The sequence below is a fragment of the Gavialis gangeticus genome, unplaced genomic scaffold (genome assembly GCF_001723915.1).
Source record: "Gavialis gangeticus isolate Ggan-Ray unplaced genomic scaffold, GavGan_comp1, whole genome shotgun sequence".
Classification (NCBI taxonomy): domain Eukaryota; kingdom Metazoa; phylum Chordata; order Crocodylia; family Gavialidae; genus Gavialis; species Gavialis gangeticus.
This window is the reverse complement of record NW_017729006.1, coordinates 31,256,433-31,275,324: the sequence shown is the minus strand read 5'-3', so window position 1 is coordinate 31,275,324 and position 18,892 is coordinate 31,256,433. Positions and strand designations below refer to the sequence as shown.

Genomic DNA, 18,892 nt, shown 5'->3' with positions numbered 1-18,892 from the left:
GAAGTTATGCTGAAATTAAGGTAGGAATATTCTTTCTGACCAAGCCCTGTCTGCTCTGATAAGGAATACACGAAGTTGGAATATATCCTAAACCACAAGACAACTGGTCTCAATGATTTCTATGTTCCACCAGAAAGTTTGGCCTTTCTGTCCCTCCTGACATCCCCTCCCCACTCCCTGATAAGCAGGGATTCCCTATTCCCTCTGCCTTACACAGACACCTCTCAGCATTAGCTAACAGACCACATGCTACGGTCCACGCTGTGGCAGACCGGACAAAGACAGAATCAACAGGTAGTTGGTAATGTCCCTTTGTTTTCTTAATGGGGTGATAAACACTATGTTATAAATTGCTTGCTGGGCTGGTCAGAAGGGAGGGGGAGCCTTCTTTAATCAGAGTGTTCTCTGGGGCCTGGCCATGCCCCCCCTTAGCACTAATGCTCAGCACTATGGACAGGAAGGGAGGGCTGCTCTAGCGCCCCCCCCCCCAGCTGCTAGCCTGAGCCATTGCAGGCATGTGCCTGCATTTCTCGGATGTCTGTCCAATTACAAACTGATTCAGCCTAGCCAGGTTAGACTAACCTGCAAAGATTAAAACAATTCAGGCTCAGGCTTTTTGAATGTCTGTCCCTAGCTACAGTGTTAAGTCAAATGACGAGCATAGAATTCATGGTTCAGCTGGCACCAATGGAAACATTCCCAGTGATTTAGATGGAACCAGAATTTTATCTCTAAAGTTCTTGTTCTCCAGTTCCTGGAGAGAGCTAGGTCAAGTCTATTCTTCAAACTTATGTCTGTGTGAAGGATAAAGATAGGCTTCTGGTGTGCCTGAAAGTCAGATCTAAATTTTGTGACTTGGACACAACACACATGTACATGCATGTACTCACACTAATGGCCATTGGGTGGTGGCTGAGGTAGTTCAGGAAGATAGCTAGAATTTTGAAGAGGGGGTGAGCAGCAGATGAGTGAGGGTTCAGGGATCTTTTGAAATGCATGAAAATGAGAAGCTTGATATTGCATAATTTCTGCTGCTTGGTTCATATGTGCACTGTTTCTAATGTCTTTGGTGAGCTGTGTGTGTCTATGGTTGATGTTGCTGAGCCACTGTGGGGTGTTATTTTTGCTTCTGAATTTGAAATATGTGGGATTGAGAGGCTTCAGGAAATTAGACTACCCACTCCCTCCTGCACACTGATGTGTTTGGGATAGAAAGGATGTGAGTCTGCAGAGCAGAGAGGAAGGGGAAAAAAAAGCTTAATCTTCAATTATTTTCAAGAATGCCACCATCTATACAGGAGCAATTCATGTTGCGACTCCTGGCTTAACAAGCTTATTTATAGACACAGTGAATCCCTAGATAAAAAGGTATACAGGTCTCTGGGGAATACTTCTTTCTGATGAGTCTGTTTTGCTTCCTGAGCATTTGCTTAATTGAAGTGAGAGTCAGCAGAAGAGAATTCTTTTGCTCAAAAAGCCCCTAGAACTCATAGAGGGATGTTTCTTATGCCAGCACTTTGTTTTGCCATATCTGAGGCTAGTCTATACCTGGTCCTAATGTGGCTGTGCAGCAGAATAGGATGTATGAAGACCCTTCTATCCTTGCATGGCAAGCTGGTCTTAGCTCTGGATGTTGAAATGGGGAATGCAGAAGATGTTCCTGTCATAGGGCAAATCTGTGGGTAAGGTCAGGGACCAGGCAAAGGCCACATGTGGGCCAGCGGCAGCAACAGAGCTTTCTGTGTGTCCAAAGACCACAGAAATCACTACAAGTCTTTTTCACTGGTTTTCATCCAATGTATATTAGGTTCTGTCCAAGGATAATCTCACATTAACTAACTGAAGACTTTGCAAAGCAGATTATTCCCCATTAAATGAAATGGGGTCCCAGCAGGCACTGTGGTCTGAGGCTGCTTCTACACTTACCTGCCTCTGCTGGCAGCAGTTCTGGTGGCAGACAGCAGTTTCCATTGCTAAGCTTCCAAACTTCATACACACCCATATGCTTTGGGTGGCTCTTCTCCATGGCTGTACTTCTAGAGCACAAAGTGTGCCCTTGAAAGACATCCTAGCGTGATCCTTGCAGTTGGCTGAAGGTACAGGAGTGATTATCCACATCTTCTGTTAGCTTCTAGGTAGTGGCCTTACTCCACCCAGCGGAGGTGGCAAAACTTTGCCAGTGGAAAGGCGAGTTCTGCTGCTGAAGAGGAATCTTGGGTGCAGACTCATTCAAACTTTTGAACTAGGCCTCCACTTCCATTTTTAGTGCTCTTCCTGAAAAGGAAGGCTGAAGGGTATAGAAAGAGCCCCCAGGAATTTGTCTTGGATTGTTGTAATCCTTTTAAGGATCTTCCACTGTTACTGGTATGGGAGAATATCTAGGGTTGTTGAGGTTATCACCCTTATTTGATGCTGAAAATTGTCAGAGGCTGCCGCACAAGCATACAACTCTCTTTGGTTGCAAGGATTTTTCCAAAGTGATCCTCGTGCCTGTTAGCCATCTGAAGGCCTTCAAGGTAAACTGGAATAGCAGAGAGCATCTAGTCAAAGAAAGTCAGGTAAATTATCTACCAAACAACCTACAAAGCCAATAATTATGTCCTTTTGTTGAGGTCAAATTCTATTGCATTTTGCTTGTGATTTTGTATGTGGATGTATTCACAAGAAACTTGGCTGAAGCCACCACAACCATTTCATAGAGGACTTTAAGTAGGTTACTTGAGGGTAAACACTGTTCTTTATGATACTGTCTAGCCAGTGCCTACTTTACTTTCTAGTGTTAGTCCTAGCACCCAGAGGATTGGATTAAATTAGAAGAGCCATTCATATTTTGAATTAGTAGTGCAAGTTATATTTTGGAAGGCCCGATTCTGCCATGCTTACCCAAGTTGAGTAACCCCATGACTGGACTATGAATGTCCAATTCATATTTGATTTGATTACATAAAGGGCATGTCTACATGTGCACCCCACGACAGAGTTGGTACTGCACAGTTATTTGGTACTTGCTCTAAAATAGGTTCATGCTTGCCAGAAATAAAATGAATGATAAGATCATGTAACCATCTAATGTATAAAAGCCTTAGATGAGGCCATGTATCTTTGGAGATGAGTTTCGCAGTCCCCTCTGCCTAGGAACACCACAAACTAATCACTTGCAGTAGTCTAATAAAGAGGCATACTTGCTTTCAAGTTAAGTTGGGTTCCATTATTATTGCAGCAAGGACTGAGCAGAGGTCTGAGTGGGGAGGTCCAATGAGTGAGAAAAAGGAGAGTCATGTTTGAGAATATTCCAGTCTGTGGGCTTGGTCCAAAGTCCATGAAAATCAATGATTTTTCAACCAGTGATTTTCATTGGACTTATATTAGAACCTTTCTGGTGTCAGTCCACAGTGACTATCTGAAGACTTTACAAAGCCACAATATCTTATGGCAGATTGGATCCAGTGAATGCCGCAGTGGATGTCATGCATGTAAGCGGAGCTCATATAAAATATTTTGTGACCAAATGAAGTATTGCCAAGAAAACTTGTCATTATCAAATTGCAAAACAGATGTAATTGTGTTTTTCAGTAATCATTATTTGATGAAAATTTCTGTGCTGAGCTTTTAGCAACTGGCCATTTTTAACATTCTTTTACAATATTTTGGCAGACCAAATATATGGGTCTCAATTGTGGCTCTCAAAGTTAGAGCACCACTGGAGTCTAGGGAACAGATGTGGTGTACAGTGTGTGTGAAGGTGGCTTGGTTATCCTCTGCTGGTAGAAGATGGCACAGATATACAGCACTGTGGGCTTGTGTTACTGGCAGCTCTTGGAACTCTTTTTTGTGTAATTGTTTGTCAATAGTTGGGTATGGGGCAACTCCCACCCAAACAAGCACCTCTTTTTGGGTTATGGATGTAATGATTTAGGTCCTGGAGCAAATGACGCCAACTATGAATGAGGAAGAGAACAGACCTTTAATAATACTACAGCATGGAGTTCCTCCAGCACAGACCATGTGGCTGCCTCCATCTTGATTTCTTCCTTGCTCCCCAGGGATCATGTTCAAATTCCTCACCTGATAAGACATTCCTTTGTAAGGGACTGTCTCCAAAGTCTAACCCTTATCACTACAATAGAGTGCTAGCACTCTCCACCCTCTGTTCCTGATGCTTCATAGGAGCACTAGCGGTGATAGGATTTCCTTGTTCGCAGTGTACTTGTAGTAGCCTAGACATAATTTGGTCCATAATAAACTTGTACTAGACCAGCTATTATTTGGCCCATAATAAACACCCAAAAGGATCTTCTACCCAATGCCATATTCACAAAGGCTAGAGGAAGAAATGAGGAGTGAAACTTATGAGGTACATAAAGTATGTAAAAATGTAAGAGAAACTTTCTAAAATAGAGAAACCTAATATTAGACTAAGTTAACTATAGTCTCTTGTTTCCTTCACTTACCTTGCTTTGTTCAGGAAGCTGTGGTATGCTGGAAGGCTCACTGGTTCTGACCTGAACTTTTATTTGAGCTGCGTTTCATTTGGTGTTGAGGGTAATATAAAATTTACCTGAATAATACTATGATACTCTCTGGACAGTGTTTCTATTCTGCATCCCTTATTCACACAGAAATTAATAAGATATTGCTAAACTTAACTTAGAAGCTCACTTTTGTCATTAGTATTTCTATATGCTGAGAAACAGCGTTTGCTGTCACAGATAAAAGTGAAGTCAGTGGTGGCAATCGGATTTTTTCCTTCAAGCATTTAACTATTTTTGTATTGAACTGATGTGAAATTACATGAGCTCTGATCATGTGAATAATGCATGAGACTTAAGACAAACACACGATAGAAGCCTATTTTTCATGTCAAACAATTCTTTATTTTTATGGTACAAATTAAAAGTGACAGATCTGAAGCTGTTAAGAAATACACAAAGTGCAGCTTTTACTGACCATACAGATATTGCTCTAGATTAAGTACAGTTTTTGTCAGTTTTTTTTTTAATGTTAAGCAACCTGTGCAGATAAATCAGCTTTGGTTTCAAAGTCAGAGCAGAAGGAGCTTTTAAATATCCAGTTTGACTTCTTGGTCACAAGTCCACCACATCAACTCCTTTTGTAATTATTAGTACTTTTTAAACAACGCGATACAGTCCATTTGGTACTGCCATCTTTCCTGCTGCATGCTCCATGCATGGAAAAGCAGATCTCTTTGCAGTGCTTCATAAGTGACCCTGGTGACCATTCTGTAGATTATAGCACATAGGACAAAAATAATAATAATAATAATATCACTTTCTTAACAATAAATAAACAAATGTGCCCCACATAATCTCAAGTTGGAAACAAGCAAATCACATGACAAAAAGCTCATTACAAAATGTTATCCAAACAGATTTTACAGTCAAACATTGACGTGGAAATCAATTTCCTCTCATTTTTATTTCTTCTTTGAATGTTGGTCATTTACTGGGTACAAGTAGAGTGCTGAGGTAAAACACTGATGAACAGTTTATTTTTGTATTTTTTTTAAATAGTAACAGTTTAGTATTGCGAGATTGTCAGCAACATTTAGCCATATCTATACAATGTGCATATACCTACATACATTGAGCTTTGGTCCAGCATTGAGAAGACGAGCAAAGGCATTTTACATATTTCTTTTTGGTTATAGCTTGAGTTCTTTGATACGCCTCTACTTGTTCCTTCCTAGCTCCTTTTTGCTTTCTTGTTCTCTCTCTTTCTCCCTCTCTCTTTTTTTATTTTTTATTTTTTTTTTTTTGCGGTTTATAACATAAAGAAACTGGAAATCTTTGAATGTATTGAATTTCTTAAGCTGTCTGAAATAGTTTTTTTTAGTGGAAAACATAAAAAAAGACAAAACAGAACAAAAATTAACTGTTGGTTCATTAGTCAAACAATATTTTTAAAAAGAACTCCATTTTAAACAAATGGCAAAACCATTATACAATCACACATTATTGAGGAACCTTTTGTCACATGCAAAATTAAAGGGTAATTAAATGCAACAGAGATATGAAATTTGTTTACAAATGGAAATCAGAAATGTTGTCAGTAATAAAATAAAACAATATATATGGCCCAAAAAGATTTATGAATCACACAGAATTTATCTTCCGAAGAATTTGTTCAGGCACCATTTATGCCTTATAGCAACATTTTGTTTGTAAAAAATTAATATAAGAAGCATTACAACACCTTATAAATAATTTACAAAACATAATACAAAATTAGAAAACTGTAAAAAAAAAAAAAAAAAAAAATCACTGCACATGAATGATTTTAAGACCGTGGAATGAACATCAATTTTTGTTCCAAGCTGGCAATTTATATTTATTTTACAATTTTACTGTCCTGGTTATATCTTTTCAATATGTACTTTGGAACAGAAGTGACCTCATGTAACTGCTGCCAGCGTATTTTTAAACATTTAGCATCCTTCATACAGTGTTTAGGTATCTTTTCTTCTTGGGGAAATTTTCTATGTAGAATTTGGAGCAGTTCCTGGGAGAATCAGGAATCTATTTTTTTAGGCAAAGAGCAGTTCGTTTTGTTCCTGGATCTGTTCAATTGCTTTTCCTGTGTGTGTAGTTTCAGAAGTGGTGGAATGGGTGATCATATTGAAGCCCAATTTGTAGTATACTGGAGAGGTAAGACTTCAGAAGCATCCACTTTCAAGCACTATCTATTCTTCATAGTTTCCCTGTTGGTTTCTGGGTGCCTTCCTGATCATTACTTCCATTCACTTGTAGCCACAAGTATACTACAACCTTACCTTTATTGGTGAACTAGCCATACAGGTGGGTACAGAGAAAGAAAGAGTCAAAGGGACAGAAGTTGCTGTGAAGTTACCTCTTTCTCCACTTCGATGCACAGTTTGAATTGAGTCCCTTACAAAATTTACCTGCAGTTAATTTGTAGGATTTTTCCCCTAGGTATATTTACATTTCAACAGCAGGAAAAGTGACTATAACAATTTCCCTTTCTTTCCCCTGCCCTCAGAAAAAACAACAAAGAAAATATATTTATATGCACCCCAAAGAAGTTTACAGCCTAATAAGTATTCACTAGACATAAGCCTAACCCAGGCCAGTGGATACATCTCATTCTCAACCTCCGACACTGGGAAAGCTCACATCTGGATTCAGTTCTAGCCACAAATGCTGACATCTGGAGATTTGAAATCCCATGGGTTATGTAGAGAATTTTTCATTCTGCAGATTGAGCTCCATTTATACAACACAGAAGGCCAGAGCTAAAGCCCCGTGAAGTCATTGGAAGTCCTTCCATTGATTTCAGTAGGCTCTGAATCAAGTCCCGAGTACTTGGAGAATAACTCTGCAAGACAGGTATAATTTGCAGGCTTTGGAATTCTAGTCTCAAATCAAACCCAACTGTTTTGAAGTCAGTGGAGTTAATCAGGATTTGCACTGCCATAAACAAGAGCATTTTAGCTATTGCCTGTAAAATAAGTGCAACCACTATCCAAAGTGTGAACTTTCAGGAAGTTTAGATCAGGATGAGCCCTCTATTTTATAATGCACCAAACCAAACTGTTGGATCAGATCTCAGAAGATGCTTGGATCCACAAATGAGCTTTGCAGGTCAGGTCCACAAACCAAAAACTTAACTCTCTTCTCCTCAGAATCATACTTTTTGATCCAATAATCATAATGTTTTAGAAGATGCCAAAATCCATCCAGAAATGAAGACATGGCGATAAGTTGCCTTAAAAATATCTTTTTAGATGAAACATGTCACAGGTGACCTCCTTCCCTATTTTCAAAGGATTTCCAATGCACTGTTCCCAAATCCTGGTTGTTTAGTTTGGCCTGCCATGGCAGTACACATTCACACAAGCTCATACACTTATCTACCTACACTCATTCACTTTCTCCCTCTCTCCTTCTCTCTCTCTTTCTCTCTCTCTCTCTCTTTCTCTCTCTCTCACACACGCTTCAACAGTAGTATTTGACAGGGAAAACATCAAAACCAGGACAAAAATAATGCAGACAAGATGAAAGAACTACTAGTAAATCAGTCCATAATGGTATAAAGATCAAATGTCCTCATTACTTCTTGGCCTGTCCATTTGTTTTCATCAGAATCTCAAGAAATTTCTTTGGCTAGCAGACTTTGGAGAGAATTTGCTTTACACAAAACCAGAACAAAGATGCAGTATCGAACCAAGTGTGCAGTTTATATTTATATTACAAAATTAGTTTTGGTAACCTCTCCAGGTTCGTGGCCAAAGGACAGAGAAATCGCAAGCTATGCTGTCGACAATGAGCACAATGTTCAGCGTGTGCACTAAGTTGACAGTTCATCAGACACAATCCTAATCCTTCTTTGTCCTCTATTGCATTTCAACACATCTATATGAAAGTGTTTAGGCTTCGCTTTTAAAAATCTTTAAACACTATAGGGAGAAGGGGTATGGGTTTGGGGAGGAGGCAGCAAAAATGGGTCAGAAAAATCAAAACAGAAATGCAAATCAAGAATGACACCTTAAAAAAAAGATGCCGAACCCCACAATTCACAATCAATAGGAGTTATTTTGGCACACAAACACTTGGAGATTGCAGAATGGTGTAGATGAAAAAATAGGTGAACATTGTGGAATGGCTTTAACACCTGTTATACCCACCTGCGGAGGGGGTGTGGGGTGTGTGATACAGGATGGGAGAAATTAATCCTTTTTTCCCTTCTTTGTAAAGTACAAATGTAAAAATTCATAACACAATTTTATGCTCGTAAAAGAGTAGACTAACAATCTAGTTTGCAATGCCATGTTTCTGACTTTGGTTAATAGTTTTCATAGTGAATCAGCACTTGATACCTGAAAGGCTACCATCATTCCTCCAGGTGGCAGGCTTGTATTCTCTTTTAAACAGATAAAAGTTTTTTTTTCTTTTTGTTTTTTTTTCCTTAAAACGTGTTCACATTTTCATAATATACAGAAAAAAGTAAGCAGTTATTTGGTTTACTTTAAGTCCATTTAAAAAAAACTGGCTTTTTTTTGGAACTAATTCTACGACACACACACACACTAAGTGCTGTGTATTTTTTTTGTTTTGTTTTTATATAGGAAAACCCACGGACATTTATAAACTGTTCTGTCCATCTTGTAGTTTTCTCAGTCTTTTACTTACAAGGGTGATGAATGAGCTTTTTTTCACAGAGTTCAAATGGTTAAATTTTGTTGGTGGTTTTTTTTTGTGGTTTTATTTTAGGAGTTTTCTTCCAGAGAGTCTGTTAAGGGCTCCATAGGGACTGCTGTTGCAGGCTCATGCTGTTTTAAACGTTTAATTGTGTTCTTCAGTGCTTGCCTCTTATTGCAGAACCAAACTCTAACTACTTCCCGGTCATAGTTCAGTTTCTCTGCAATCTCTGTCATTTCCTGCCCAGAGGGATGCGTATTCTTCTCAAAGTGAGCATTCAAGATCTCAAGAGCTTGTGGCGTGAATGAGGTACGCCTCTTGCGCTTTTTGGATGGTTCACTTCCGATAAACTCAGTAAGGTTCTGCATACCTGCTCGATGGCGGGCCTCAGCCTCAGCCATCCACCGCTCAAGCACCGGCTTTATCTTCTGGGCACTTTTAGGGGTGATGTCCAGCTTTTCAAACCTGGCAGGATACAAAAGGCCAGGGTTCAGTTTGGCTGTCAGACTGCTAGCTATAGTGTTCTCTTGGGCTTCCTGTGGTAGGAAAAAGTGGCTTCTCAGGATCGTGTGTCTGAGGGAAAATTGAGAAAGAAGAGTCTTACACTGATGCTCTGCCAGGGTGGGACTTCCTGCCTGCCTGACTAATTAACTGGCAGAGGTAATTTACAATGGATTACGAAAGCCATGAGATAGGTATATATATTCAAGCTTACACAAAATGAACACTGACAAATTTCTAAGAATTCAGTATGCTACATAATACAAACTATCAGTTCAATATTCATATTTCACGATCAGCTTTTTTCATCCTCAAAAGCTGCAAATCCAAACCTAATTACAGGAAATGACATCAGAGATAACAGCTCTTTAAGATTTCTTACTCGCGATTAACTATTTTATTTAGTCTTCGAACTTGTGTTGTCCAAATGGCATCACTTCAGTAATACAAAGCAGTGGTGGATACCAGGCTCTGAATTTCAGTTTCCATTCCTTTTATTTTAAAGCAATTTTCACCGTATGCAAGTTAACACCATGTCCCTTCTCTTGGTAGGAAGAAAGACTCCCTTAGCTACTGTACTGTTCAGCTGAAACAGCTGGACATATTGTAATTATCCTGAATACCCCCACAATGTGTTAAGACAGACTCATCCTTCCAGATGAAACCCAGCATAATAGTGCACTAATATGCTGTGGCACCAAGCTGGGTTTATTGTGGGATATCTGCAAACTGTACCAGAATGATATCATTTCCTGTAAATGAGGTCTTCTATATATCATTTTGCCATCAAAAAATCTTTTGCTAGACCAGATTCTACAAATACTATGAAATATCTGGAGAAACAGCCACACAAAGCTTTAATTCTTTCTAAAAACAAACATAAGAATTGAGTTCACATTTCAGATCTTCCAGTATAAGGTCCTGCTTCTTCAGTATATCAGGTTGATATGCTTCAGCTTTACATTTAAAATTCTTCATCAAATCCCGTAACGTCAATTTATACTGCCCCCCTCTCCACCCCAAGCATTAAAATGACACTGTTGAAAGGCAAACAGTACTGCATGACATCCCAGTGAGCTATTCAGGCCTCGTGGTGCTGAAATGCCACTGCTATTAGTAAGCAGAATATGCTTGAGAAGGAGGTTTGGAAGAGAAGGCAGATTGAACCCATGCCTTAATGTGTACAGACCCAGAATCTAGACTTGAGGATACTGATTCAGTGTCAAAACAAGAGAACTTTGGATTCAGCAAGTGGCAACTTCAGAAAACAGTCCAGGAGGAAATACATTATTTCACATGCAAATAACTGAGAAGAAATAATTATGAAGAGTAATTTCCAGAAAACTTCTAACAGTTGGGTATATTTCTCTGGTGGAACTCATTGTTCTTTTGCTACCATGAGGGGAAAAGTAGAATTCATTATTTCCAACAGGTTGTTTCCAAAGTGGCCTGCAACCTTGCTTAATAAGTGAATAGTCACTGCAGATTTTTGGAAAGGGGATAAAAAGGTAAAAAAAATTACAGCCCTATACACTTAGAGCAGATGAGGAATGCTTCATTATGTTCAGTAGTGAATTAGTTCTTAACAAGCCTCAGTAGTCAATAGGACTACTGAAGGAGAAGGATCATATCCAGTATAGGAGCTCTACAATCTGACCCTTGGATAGTTGCATCCAACTTAATCATAACTGTGTCTTTCACGGTTTTTCATAATTTAGTAGGAATCCTTTTCCTCATTTTAATTTAAAACATCCTCACTTTTTAATTTGGAACTGTGGTTTAAGATAAGAGAGGGAAGAAAAGAAATAAACCAAAGAGAACTGCAATTTATACATTTTAAATATGGCATGTTTAAAAAAAGAAGGAATGTGAAGCTCCAGCAAATTGGCAATTGCTAAGAACTGCTTGTTTTGGGTCTTCTTTACCAATCAACCATAGAGAAAAAAAATAAAATTAATGCCTACCAACAGGGGACAATAGCATTCATATCATTGCCATTGCTTGTTAGTGTTGATGCTTCAGCACATGTTGTTTGCTATAACGATATACAAGTCTTGAAACAAATTTCCCAGCGGTAGTATCCTTGTATAGACTGAATAAAGGTTATTTTCTACAGGGAGGTATCTTATAAGAAAAAACAGTAGGGGAGGCTATAGAAGTGAGAGGATCCTATGGAGCTTTTTGTATTTAACAACAATCAATGGGTTTTATGGAAAATCATTGAGCAAAATGTGAGCTGCAAGCTCACTACCCCATACTGATGTTATTTATAACCTTAGTCTTAAACTGCAGGAAAAGTACACTTCCGTTCTATGGGGAATACATTAAAAGTATAAAGAGCAGATAAAAAGACAGAGCATTTCATGGATCACCAAGAACAAAATCCACTTAAATGAGCTTAGAGTTGGTTTCTTGGCTTTCGCTGATGGAGGAAGACTATAAGGCATTGCCCAAGAGGAAAAAGCTGTTACCTAAGTGTGTTTGTTATCTCATGCATAAACATGGGATTAGTGTAACATACATACATGCATACATGGTATTTGCCTCTAACTACTTTAACTCTGTCAAGACTGCATTTTTTGAGGGTAGGGTAGAATCTTACTCATTTTTCTGGATGTGCTTGTTTTAAACACTTGGGTGATAAAAGATTAATGCCAAAAACTCTGCAAGATAACACGAAGGTTAATTTTCTCCCCCTTCTGTGTTGCCTAGGTAAATCATCATTAACATCCTATATATGAAGTGCAAACCACAGTAATACAGGCTTTAACTTAGCAGGGATGCAGCCATGAAATGTTTGTTCAGTAACCCTATCTGTAGAAAATAGCACAGTATGAAGAGGGTCAGCTGGTGCTTATGCAGCATCAGCAGGGGCTCCAGCTCCACTACTGAATTAAATCTCAATGCCAGGAACATATTTATTGTTTCCTACTTGTTAAAAAAACAGCCTGAAAAGACTGAAGTTACTTTAAGGGCACACAGTAAGCACATTTCATCTGCCAGATACCAACACTATTTGTTAGTCTAAGTCCCCCATGGAAGCAATGAGTTCATATAATTAAAATACTCACAACCAACCCTTCCCCTCCCCAACCAAATAAGAGTAATAAGTAAAATTAAGAATGAAGAGAGGAGAATATAGCATATTATGTAACTTGTTACCTGCAGATAGCAGACTGGCTATAGGCTGGGCCTTCAGTGGCACTTAGAGCTTGGCCAACTTGAGTCTGTGTCAGACCAAGAGACAGGCGCCGGATTTTAAAAGCTTTGGCAAATTCTCGTATTTCCTCCAGATTCACCCCGTCCACCTCCCCGGTGGCTGTTTGAGGATCTGTGGAAATATTTTTTCAATGGTGTAAATTCTTCACATCACATATGAGCAGTTTAGACTATGTATTTTATTCTGAAGTATAAAGGAGGTTCCTCCACTTTGAGAAATAAGGCAGGGACTTTCAGTTGTATTACAAATCATTTATAATTTATGTCCTTGCTAAAATGCTAATTATTTACAGACTAAGGTAGTTCCAGTTCACTTCAGGGCTATGAAACAGATCATGAAAGGCATAACTGGCACAATTGGCCAGGTGCCTAATTTCCTCTAGGTGCTGGCATTAGGGAAGTCAACACATGGCTCCTCACTTTCATTTCTACCTTTGGAAATCATGCCTAATTTCAACAAATAATACTCACTTATTATCCCTGACTCACATAAGGGGCTGATCTATATATATTAATATCCTTGGGGACTTAAAATACACATAACTAATGAAAATGGGATGATGGTTTCATTGAAATGATGGCTTTTCTATACTGTCTGGAACAAATGCAAATCACAAAACTAAATGCTACCCAAAGTAAACCACCAAGATATTTCTCTTTGAAACATCTTAGTGTTATAATCAGTTCCTAAAACATGCCTTTGGGTGAAACAACCTCTCACGGTTTTCATTTTGCATCCTATCGGGGTGGCAATCAAGGAGTGGAGCATTTGCAACTTGTGCCATCGTGTTTCAGATGGTAATACTGCACAATTTTTTATTTTTACATTAGACCCTCAGACGATAATGCTCATGATGCTGTGAGAATAAATTTGTCCTTTTTCTCCATAGCAGTTTACTGACACAGAAGCCTTTGTCCCTGAAAGGGCACATAATAAAGGATGTCTACAACAGGAAGGCTCCTTTGGTGCTGGATAACTCGGTCAATTTAGGACTTATCAAGGGAAATGACACAACAGCTGGAGAATGAAACTTTTTTCCCTCCCAAGCTACTGATCCCTGGCTAAATGAAAGCATTCACCAAGCTGGAGACAGCATGGGACTGGGATGGTGGAAGATTTCAAAGTGTTGTTCAATCCTCCGTGTAGTGAAGCCATTCTCCCAGCGAGACATCTCTGTTGTTCTTCACCTCATTCTTGAGACTTCTTAGGTGAAAAGTTTTCAGCACAATAACCCATCAATTTCTGTAAATGCAAGTAGTTGTCGGAGGACTGTGCTAGACTACATTATAGAGCTGAGCACTATATTACAGTGGCTCCTGCTAGTGTTGCTATAGTTAAAGGCTTGTCAGCATTACCGTAACAAAGCTTTTATTTTCAGGGGTTTATAACCCTGATGTAAAAATTCCCTTAGGATTGAAACTCCCTATAAAAAGTCTTTTAGCTCACTGAGAGACAAGAAGAGAGGGAGATTTTAGTATATAGATATAGCCTACAATGATTAGAATGTTTGAAGAAGAAATAGAGAAGTTTTACCAAAACAATTATGCCTCTCTCTTTTGTAATTGCACAAGGCTTGCAGTTTAAAATTGAAACTGCATGAGGCTATGTCCCTAGATTATTGTATGCATATATATATACAGATGTTATACATATGGAAACACACACATATTTTATGTAATCTTGAGAAGTGATGAGCACTTCACTTCAACTTTTGTTGAAGCCAAAGGAAGCTGCATGTCTTGACAACTAACATTACATTTATTTCATGCATTTTATGTGCGCGTGTGCGTGTGTGTGTATGGCTATCTGGGCACTTACCCAGATACACACTAAAATCTGTGTGTGTGTGTGTGTGTGTGTGTGTATACACATATTCATATCTTTCATGTCTTTAAAAATATGAAGTATTCCAACTTACGGCATGCATACATATGTATTTGTAATTATTTTGTATGAACATGCTTGAGATTCTTCAGGTTTACAGCACTCTACTGTTTATACAAAGGGTGTGGACACACAGCCATAGGCGACTGGTAGGGGGTGCATGGGGGTGCATGTGCACTGCCTGACATGGCCAGTGCCCCCCGACAGCTGATGCTGATGGTAGGCTGGTGCCCCCCCGACAGGGCCGCTGCCATCAGCAGCTTCTGCGGGTGCAACCCCAGATTCAGGAGGCACCAGTCACTCATGCACACAGCTGTGGTCCTTTCAAAAGGGGAACCTTCAAAAGAGCAGTAGATGTTACACTCTAATTACATATAAACGAACCATACAAGCAAATGTACCTACATACAAATGTAGCATAAAGTAGTGTTAAAGTTGAAGAGGGTTTTGCTATATTTCTATCATTCTTGGTTCATTCACACATAACAATCAGAACATTACAGCTGCTGCCCTTTTGAAAGGGCTCCAAATGGGCGCCATACTCAAAGTATCAGCTTTCTTTAAAGATATGAGATATTCCTACTTAGGGTAAATGCATGACTTATTCAACATATTGGAGGAGATACAATGGGGAGGTGGGGTGTGAAGCTGCCCTTTCAAAATCTTCTCATAAATGTACAGATGCCATATGACCCAATAACTTACAGTGGTTTCAGAGTTTCTCTGAGCGATCCAAATGATAGTGGGCTCCCTTACTACTGTCTTTCCCTTTCTAGCGCTGTGAGTAGGGATATTGCCACAGCTCTATGGACAAATCAGCCTTTCATAGAGCACTGAATGGAGTCCTGAAATTTGTAAACAGCACATTATGGGCATATTTTATGACTGCTTGGGACTGGTGGCATCACTGATTGCTTTTGGGAAGGAAATCAAAATAGACATAGGAAGCCAAGCGATTGTTGGTTTGGACATTATTCTGGTTGAATTCTGCTGCATATTACTGCAGTTGAACCTTTTTGCTTTTTAGGTCTTTTTCTACAATGGAGATGTTGGACTACAGAAGTAGACTGAATTCATCCTTGCAAGTGAGAACAAAACTTACCATGGAATCAAAGAATGAGGGAGAAGACGACCTGATGGGTGCATCCAAATGAGTGCAGACATTTGTTTCCCCAGGGACAAGTAGCAGTGGCACACCTTGTGTTGCTACTACTTGTCCCCAGGGAACACTTGTGCCATGTGTGCTTTGGTGTGTGGGAGGTTACTTCACGTGCCATAGGGGAGGCTGGGGACAGCAACTCTGCTGGCCCCATCAGCCTTACCTGGGATTCTGGTGGCCTATCAGGGCTGCAGCCAAAGTAGGAAGCCTGGCAAACAGCTGGAGTATGACTCCGGCCGGCCAGGCTCCAGTTTTGGGCAGTATATGCTGCAACCATGTGTATCATCCTGCTTTTTTTTGGCAGAGGTTTTTTTACCCCGGGATCCGGGTAAACCTGTCCCCCCACCCCCCTGCTGCGAAGTAGCATCACAGGTAATGCCTGCATGTGAGGTGTATGGCACTGCAGACAGGTCTGTGGCACCATATACTGCACATCTGTGCTTGTCTGGATGAGCCAGATATGTATGGTAGACACCTACTAGAGAAGAACTGCTGAATTAGCAGCATGTTATGTAAAGAGTTTTGAATAATGAACTTAGTAGAAGAGATGGGGCTGAACTGGAACTCTAAAATTTCCCATCCCTGAACTCTGGGGAGAATGATTTCTGAATTAGATTTATAGTATTTAGACAGAGCAAAACCTCACTGAAGTCCTTGGGGAAAACAAGAACATATAAATCTAGTTGATTCAATTGACACTCTGTTATGTAATAGGTTATGTATGTTATTGCCAAGTTAACTGCCATTTTTTGCTGGCTTTATAATTTCCCTTATATCTTAATTTCTCCTTCAATATTTGAATAAACTTAAAAAAATATGGTTGACAGTGTGGACAGGGTGGTACAGTATCGGGGGAAAGGAGGTGTGTGCCAACTACACTGAGTTGTCATGGTCAGTGCAATACATAGATTAAAGAACCAAATGTACATTGAGGTTTGATGCTTTATTGTTTTTAGGCAGCTACTGGCTCCTGCTGAGCAAAGGATGAATCATTTGGGGCTTCCAGGGAGACAGGTATACTGAAAATCTCTCTATAAGTGAACTAGAGAAAGAAGCAGCCACAAATTCTCACTCTTGTGCTGGGGATTATAGTTGGGAAGGAGGAAAGGATCTTGTATCAAAACAGAGAATTCTAAAGCTCTTACAGGGTCTTCCCAACCTTATCCTTTGAAAAGCTTCCTTCTATAGCTGAGAAGTCTTTTTCCAGTGTCAGCTTTTCAGGGACATAATACAGGTCTTGCAGGGCCTTGGTGCGTGCTCTGCTTTGTCCTGAAGAGTGCAAATATTTTTCTCTCTCTTTGGTAATGGACATAAAACTCTACATTGAAAATAGCATGTCTTCCAGGAAAGCAGAACTCTTTGGGCATGTCCTGACAAGCATGCACATGCTTTTTCCCAGGGACAAATTGCACTGGCACAGTATGGGCCACTCTTGCTTGTCCCGGGGGAACACCTGGGACAAGCAGTTTCTTGTGCATATGTGGTCTGGTGTGCAGTAAGTTGCCTGAGGTAGCGTAGGGGAAGTTGGGGCCAGCACCTGGGCTGGTCCCAGCAGCCTTACCTGGAATCCTGGGGCTCCAATGGTGGCTATCTGGTATCAGGGAGACTGGCTGGCAGCTGAAGCGTGGCTCTGGCTGGCCAGGCTCTGGTTTCGGGTGGCGCACACTGCTGCCATGTGCGCTACCCCACTTCTTTCAGGCATGTTTTTTTTTTACCCCAGGATTTCCCGGTGTCAAAATCACCCCCTGAAGTGTAAATTAGCAGTGTCAGAAACACCTACATGTGCAGTGCGTATGGTATGTGGTGCTGCATATCGCAAGTGCATGCTCGCTTGGACCTGTCTCTTGTGTGTAGAATGCTAACAAGTGTGGCTTCCCTGCTGTCAAAGACGGATGAGTGGATAACAGGCAAGATTAGGGAAACAAAGTTAACTGGGTGAGAAAAGGTGTTAAATGTAAATTGCAAATGCATGGAAGCACAAGAAGTGGGGAAAGGGAGAAATAGCTTCTGTTATGTCTACACTGTGACGACAGCATAATCAGCTTTGGAGCAGAATACATTAGGCTGTACCAAGCTTCATAGTTTAAAACTTGCTTGGGTATTTTTTAGCTATATGGAAACTTGCAGTGTAGACTTACTCTTTGCTGTGGTTTGCTTACTTTTGGGAGAAAGATTGTGGATAGAAAGAGAGGGAATGGGATTCAGTGAAAGATGGTGTAAGAAAACGAGAAAAATGAATGGAGAGAGAGGTCAAGCAATGAGGGGAAGAATTGGAAGAGGGGAAAGGAAAAAGATGACCCCTAACATTTTTGTTTTTAGTAAGTGAAAGCAGAAGAGAGAAAGAAAAGAATGACAGTGGGGAAAGGGAAAAAGATATCAGAGTAGAGAAGAGAACCGGTATAAAAGAAGAAGGCTAAGTACAATACCAACAGACAGAAAAAAATAAGAATAAATCTTTCAGTCCTTGCTCAGGTCTAGCAAGGACCTGGTTCAATAAATGAGTGGGAGTTTTGCCTGAACGAGGACTAACAACTGCCAGATTTGAAACTACAGTAGCTGACATAAAAAAAAAAAAATAAAAGAAAAAGGCAGTCAGAGAAAGAAGGAAAAAAATATGAAACATAAAATGTATCACAGGAGACCAGGGGTGAAAAATCTGTAGGAAAAAAATCTCCAGCAAAAAAGAAAGAATATGAGAAAATAGATGTAAATTTTAAAAGGGTTAACCAATTTTAGGAAATATTGGGGAATAATAGATATAGCAAGGAAAAAATGTTCATAGGATGAAAGAGAAAAATGAATAAAATTAAAAAGAAAGAAAGAAATCTGCAACAAAGTGCTAAATTATTTAAAAGGCCCATTTTAAATACTTTTTAATTAATAAACTAATTAATTCATTTTACTCCGCAACATAAATTCTGCATTCCAGTAGCACTGTCATTTTTTGAGCAG

At 39.6% G+C, this 18,892-nt stretch overlaps 1 protein-coding gene and 1 long non-coding RNA gene across 2 annotated transcripts in view; one reads left to right on the top strand and one right to left on the bottom strand.

The window, feature by feature from the left end:
* LOC109291869 overlaps positions 1–18,892 on the top strand; it is a 61,439-nt gene that overhangs the window by 9,248 nt on the left and 33,299 nt on the right. The window lies entirely within an intron of this gene.
* Positions 9,055–18,892, bottom strand: part of POU6F2 (POU class 6 homeobox 2) — a 393,965-nt gene continuing 384,127 nt past the window's right edge. The window contains exons 8-9 of the mRNA XM_019509078.1: positions 12,840–13,008; positions 9,055–9,749 (exon numbers count right to left, since the gene is read on the bottom strand). Of these exons, the coding sequence (XP_019364623.1) occupies positions 9,245–9,749; positions 12,840–13,008 (674 nt within the window). The 3' untranslated portion in view covers positions 9,055–9,244. The remainder of the gene's footprint in view (positions 9,750–12,839; positions 13,009–18,892) is intronic.